Below are 7,106 nucleotides of genomic sequence, written 5' to 3' on the forward strand. Positions count from 1 at the left end.
CCACTTGGGAGAGGGTAACGCTTAATAGAACAATAAAAGAAAGAAATTATTGGGTTAGTATGACTTAATGCCCCAATGCCCATGCTTTAGCAAACATCTAGAATGTAATCCTTATGCATCTTAGTTATTGAGTCTTCACAAAGGGCATTTGGAAGATAGGTAATTAAGGTAGGCTTGTCATCGTGAGGCATCAAGGGCAAGTAGATGGATAGATGTGGGGCAGAATTAGTTCACTGGTATTGATAACAGACAAATCCTGAATCCATGTATCTAGGCTGATTAGACTTATTAGGTTTTAGCAATTTTATAGGTTTTATTTCTCTTTTATTTGAATTTCGTAGAAGTAGTTATCTTTATCATATCGCAATTTAAATATTTTATCTTCTATTTTGATCTTTCAATCTTTTATCTTTTCTTTTATCTTCTAATTTTATCTTTAAGTATCTTATCTTTTCTTTTCTCTTCTAAGTTTATCTTTAAATATCTTATCTTTTCTTTACTTTATCTTCTATCTTTCTTTATCTTTTATTTTAAATTCTTATCTCTTGTTTTTAAATTGGGTTTGCATTAATCTAAGTACAAACAAAGTCCATGTGGATTCGACACTCGGACTTCCGAGAACTTTACTACTTGTGACGATTTGGTACACTTGCCAACGAGTTAACATCCAATAAAAAAATTTATTAAAATTTCAACTAAAAAACCAAAAATAAACTCATTTCAACTATTTCATAAACTCATTACAAGTCCAAATAAGAAAAAAATCAACTTGATATTTATTAATCTTATTGTTCCATCCAAATAATAAAAGAAAAACTACATTCTACACAATGTTTAAGTGCAGTATTCCAACTATTTTTCTCACTCAATCTGATTTTCAATTCCATAAAATAAGTCACAAAAACACAAACAAATTTAGTTAAACTGATTTTAAATTCTGTTTCGCATTAAATTTAAGTGCAGTCACATTATTCTAAGTATGTTTCGCACTAAATTCTGTTAACAAAATTAAGTCAAAACAATAAAAAATGGGGCATAAATTATGGTTCAAACACAATCAAATAACAGTTTATCAATGAAACCATTAAAAAATTGTGTTGATATGAAGTTTAAAATAGTTATAATAAAAGTCAACAAATTTATCAAATATTATACGTGATGATATACAAGGGAATGATAGTCTAAAATTGTTTTACACTAATAATGCAAACTATTTTTTATAATTCTAGCTTAAAGACTATGTACATTGTTGGTGTAAAATTTTTTATATTGTACACCATTTAAAAAAATCATTAATATAATAATGTAAAGGTAAAAAAATACCCTATATATGATTGTGTATGATCGAATAATAATGTATGATTCCTTTGAATTGTCAATACATAATTTATTTTTTATATTTTTTTCATTTGAAAAATATGGAATCAAAACTGAACATAAAAGTTTGGGTACCAAAGCACTATGCTAAGAGGATTAAAGTGCTATGCCACAATCCAACATATCTTGTTACAATACGAGTTCACCCAACCTTAGCATGTATAATCCAAATGTTCATTCTAATTCAAGTTCTAGAAGCATAATTGAAAACTGAATTTACTATTTACTATTGTAATTGAAGGTGAATATATCTTATAACTCGAAAGCTCATTTTCGCAGTTGAAAATCCTAAATCTTTAGAATTTCTCAATTAGGACACTCATTAGGTTCAAGAATATCTAAATTGTCTTAATTGTTGATATTAATTCCTATAGAATCTCCAACCTCGTTTGCATTATATCCTAAATTCAATCGTTATTTTAATTTTACAGTTGTCAATAGGAATATACGATCAATGTAGTATAAGTGACCAAATATCAATATATAAAGGCATTAAATTAAAACAAAGACAAACAATCAATTTAAAAGAAATGAACTTGAATTATACATAAGAGTTCAAATTACATAAGGTTAACAAAAATTTAACTACACAGTTTAGAAAAAGGGAAACAAGAGAAAGAGAAGAAGGAAGCTTATAAAATTAATTTGATGAATCTTGCACTTTGATGCCTCAAATCCACTTATCCACCATTTCAGAAGCCGCAAAAGAAAGAACATGAGCGAATCTTCAGTTTTCTAGTTGTCAAAAATTGCATGCATGTGTAGGAACACCATTTTCCCTTCTACGTATTGTTTAGTGTTAATAACGCTAGAATGGGCGTACTAATTAACACTCTAAAAACCACAAGTTTCGAATGCTGGAAATATTGGAATTGGAACACCTCTTACAATCTTCCCTTGGTGCTTTCCTAAATTTCATGATTGTACAAAGTGGGTCAAACTTCAAAGCATCAAAATTAGGAAAAAATCCACCTTATTAGGCTTCAATCATAATGAAAAATTAAAAATCCACAACAATTACACGAAATATATGCTTACAACCCTATAAAAATACCAAGTTAATTTCTTCTTAAAATCATACAATGAAATTGTTCAAGTACTTATCAACACGGAAATAAAATAAAAAAAAAAAACTCAATTCAGTTGAGGTCAACATTTACCAATTCTGAGCACAATAATACGAAGGATTATAATGGTTAGACTCTAATAATGAAGAAATGTTAACTAAGGTTGGTGTAGGCATATACTTGTTAGACAATTCTTTCCCTAACTTCTACGTGACATATTGTATAAAAAGAATTATGAAGCAAATACAATAAGAGAAAACGAGGCAAAAGTAATTATTTTAGGAATTAGATAACGGTTGCATTTTATATTAAAGAAAAGAATAAGGCCAGGAATGCCATTCTACAAAGTTATTAATGTGAAAAAGACGCACCTTCTATTTTCAAAGTTGGACGCATCTTAGTGATGACTTCTGCCGAACATATGCAAAGGTTCTTCAGCATCTTCACTCCAAATACGTACGTGGGGCACATCTTGGATGATCCAGTGGTCTTCTCCTCCATCAGGAGCAGTGCGCTGCTCAAATTCAGTTGGCATGTCCTTGATATAGAGATCTTTAAGTTTCTCCAAGTGTTGAATTCCAGAGGGTACTGTTTTGAGTTGGGAGAGTTCTCGTAAAGAAAATAGTTCCAAAGAACACAGTGCTCCTCTGTCGATAAGGATGGACTCCAACTTATTCAAAGATTTGAGTAGCAGTGTCTTTAGTTTCTGAAACCCTCCACTTTGAAAATTCAAAGTTTCACCTTCATAAGCATTGTCACTTAAAAAGAGGAGCATCAACCTTGGCATATTTTTTAGTGATTTCAATGCATCATTAGTCAACCTGGAGCCGCTCAAATACAGTTGCACAAGATTTGGGAACTGTGAAATCCAATTTGGCAACCTTGTTAACGTCCCACGTAGGACAAGCTTCTTAAGTGTAGACATTGGTGACGTAATGTACAAGTCAATTACTTCACTCTCATCAGCTGTATCAATACGTACTTTCTCCAAGAGTGGCATCTCATTTATTAAGGAACACAAAGTCTTTTCGTGTTTTCCCCTAAAATATACCACCGACAGTTCCCTTAACTGCTTTAGCTTTCCTACCTCTCTAATGACCACTCCATCATCATCTATAATCACTGGAGGTATCTCTTGTAGGGATGTCATGCCTCCAATATCCTTCCATTGAATTAAACCCGTAAAATAAGACAGAAGATGGCGTAGCTTAGTAAGCTTACTAATCTCCTCTGGCATCTCAGACACACCTGTGTCTCTTATATCCAAGGTCTCCAAATTCTGGAGCTTGCCAATTGATTTTGGTAGACTTTCTATCCCTGTATACCGGAAGCTTAAATACTTCAAGTGGCATAAATTCCCCAAATTTTCAGGAACATAACGTAAACCAGAACCTTCAAAATCAAGTACCTTCAATAGCATGTAATTTGTAGGGATTTTGTTTACTAAGTGTTCAGATATTTCATCTTCTCCTGTGCTAATAAAAATTGACCGAATGGATGAGCTTCCTATACTTTCACTAAAATCATCGGTGGCAATTGTCAGGCGTCGAACAATCTTACTTGATACAGATTGATCACACCCGTCAATATACTGACAAAACCCTGTATCCTTGACTTTTCTAAGGATCATGTCGTGTATTAAGTCATGAACACCACAACTTTTAACTTTGCCATCAATTCTAAATGAGGATACTTGCACCAAACTTCTACGGACCAACCCTGATAAATATTGTTGCCCAACTTCTTCCAATGTTTTTCCGGTTTCATGTTTGACAAACCCTTCAGCTATCCACTGTCTAATCAATCTATCAGATTTAATTTCATAGTCCTCCGGATATATTCCGAAATACAATAAACATGATCTGAGATTGATCGGCAAATATTCATAACTTAGACCTAAAATTTTTGTTATACTATTTAACTCAGAATTCCTCTCCAAGTCTAAACTTAGATCTCGACTAAACTGTCCCCATTCAGGTGCACTTTCATCTTTTTGAGACAAAAGACCACCAACGGCCACTATTGCTAGAGGTAAACCTTTACACTTTCTAACAATGTGAAGAGATATATCTTTAAGTTCTTCTGGACAATCTCCATCGGAACTATACTGAAATGCCTTCTTAGAAAACAATTTCAATGATTCTTGTTCAGTTAATGGCTCTTCTAGCTTAAGCACCTCAACAAAAGAAGATTTCTTACAATATCCCGCAACCTTCTCATCCCTGGTTGTGATTAAAATCCTACTTCCATTTTTATTATCAATTACAGCAGATTCAATGTGATCCCAAAATGTTTCATTCCATACGTCATCAAACAAGACAACATACCTCTTGTTGCGCAAGCGGTTTCTGACTTCTTCGGTCAACGACTCCATGTTAGAAACATCCTTGGGAGGGTCCTCCTTTTTCACTTTGCAAAGCTCATCCAACAAACGCCTCAGTAGTCCTTCTGCAGAGTAGGATTGAGACACTGTGATCAATGCATGGCACTCGAAATTGTTACGCACCTGGTCATAAACTTGCTTGGCAAGAGTGGTTTTTCCCACCCCAGGAATTCCCACCACAGAGATTACAGTGCGTTTTTCTCTTCCCTTTGTCAACCAATTTTTCAATGTATCTCTAGGGCCATCAAGCCCCACAACATCATCTTCATCGATAAAGAGAGGATCCATTCGAAGTTTCTGCCAGGTGACATCTTGATTTCCTCTAGAACTTGTTAGTCTTGGTTCTAAAGGAAAATGGGTTTGGAAACCATCTCTTTCAGCACGAACAAGGGATTTAACATCCTGAATCTTATACGCACTTTGAAGGAGAAGGATTTGAGTTTTGATGAAGGCAACAGCCTCACATAGTAAAGCTGCACATCGAGGATCACCAGGTTGCTTATCCTCACAGGAGATGTTATATTCATCGATGACATCTTCCATGCAAAAAGCTGCTTCTCTCAGCCGCATCACCCTTTCTTTTATTCTATGACGCCTTCCATCATCTTGTTCAGCTTCAGCCACTTTATCAGCATCATTAATGAAATCTTGAAAGCTTTCAAGTTCATCTGTAATGTCTCTAACTTCTTTTGGGAGATCTCTCACCATTTTGATAGCTTCCAATATTTTTGGAAGCGCATGCTGACCAGCCAAGGACACTGCAGTTTCTGCCATTTTAGTCTTGCTAGCTAGCTCTGTTTTTTGGTTTGTTGTGAGTGCAAAACTTGATGTTCTTGAACATATATAGCCATGTCCGTAGTAAGAGGGGGACAATTGATTAATATTTAATATTCTTTTATTCAGCAAGTTGGATGTATTGCTAATTTATAAAGTAGTTATTTATTCCAATTAATACGAAGTCATAATATTTGGCATGTGGAAGTTAAAGTATCATCCACTTGACCTATAAACACATGCTAGATATGACCAGCGCTAGTTTCAGACGCAGCTGAACGTGCATGTCAGCACTGAATTTGCCATTGTTAATGTTAATTGTTTGCCACTGTATCCACATCATATCACGCTACCACATAAGTGGATATTTATTGGAATGAACCATAAAAAATCAAGTAAGAAAATTTAACAATATACTTTAATCCAAAACTTTAATACTCAGATTTATAAATCTTATTCTAACTTGTATGATGCAACTTTCCACTTCTACTCTCTGATTTCACCTCAAACTTATATTCTTTAACATTATGAAAACTAATATCTTAGAGAAAACTAATTATTTGTTTCAATGATGTTAGTCGGTATTATCTAGTTTTACCAACAAAATTAAACGGCCATGCTTGTCAACTTAATAGCCTGTTAGGAATAAACTAATATTTGCTTTAGAATGTTCTATTGGCTCTGAAGCTGTAGGCTCATACTTCCGTCAACAACTTATTTGCTTAACAATAACATCTGAACTCAGCAACTACAAAGTTTAAACGAATAGAAAAGACAATCTCTGTGAATATACTTCTTATTTTAATGTTTAAAGTACAACTTGTTAACCAGCTACAGTGCAATATCAATTCAAGCGGGCTAACTTTCAAGCTTTGTTTATTTTCCGAGAAAACGGAGGGAACATGCAAGACGGACGATATAAAACTATCCTTTTTAGTATATATACTTCTTATTTTGAGTATATATAACTTTTTTTTTTAAAAATTCTACATAATTAAATATAAAATAAAGATTTTTTTTTAATTTTTTCTCTTATAAAAAAATCACTGAACAAATCAGATTCTTTAACAGAAATTATTTGTTGGTAAAATTGATAGATTAGTTTGCATCTATAATATAATAACAACAAAAAAAAACCTAAGAAATTAGGTCATTTTATACTTCTTTTTTTACTTTTATTTTTCATTTATTTTCTTCATTTTAGGAGCATTGATCAAATTGACTTGATCATAAACTCGACATTCTAAATAAAACCAATTATTTTGATTCAAATCGGTTCCATTAATTAGTTTTTTTTTTACTTCAAATTTGAATATCCAATTACAGTTTGTTTGATTCTCTACTATATTCTTTGCTTTAAAAAATTACAATTTGTTTGATTCTCTAATTTATCTTTTTTTCCTTGCATTAACATAAAGTTTAAAATCATAAAAATCAACACTTAGTGGAGATAAAAACTTAAAAGAAAATAGATAGATTTTTTAAAAAATTTCAAATATAACCAA

The 7,106-nt window shown here is 32.5% G+C and overlaps 1 protein-coding gene across 1 annotated transcript; it reads right to left on the reverse strand.

The window, feature by feature from the left end:
- Positions 1-1,897: 1,897 nt before the first annotated feature.
- On the reverse strand, positions 1,898-5,642 carry LOC100809266 (disease resistance protein RPM1). Its single transcript, XM_003551480.5, has 2 exons — positions 2,816-5,642; positions 1,898-2,285 (listed from the first exon to the last, which is right to left on the reverse strand). The coding sequence occupies exon 1, from the start codon at positions 5,599-5,601 to the stop codon at positions 2,842-2,844; it is 2,760 nt and encodes a 919-aa protein (XP_003551528.1). The 5' UTR covers positions 5,602-5,642; the 3' UTR covers positions 1,898-2,285; positions 2,816-2,841.
- Positions 5,643-7,106: the final 1,464 nt, after the last annotated feature.

This window comes from Glycine max, chromosome 18 (genome assembly GCF_000004515.6).
Source record: "Glycine max cultivar Williams 82 chromosome 18, Glycine_max_v4.0, whole genome shotgun sequence".
Classification (NCBI taxonomy): Eukaryota; Viridiplantae; Streptophyta; class Magnoliopsida; order Fabales; family Fabaceae; genus Glycine; species Glycine max.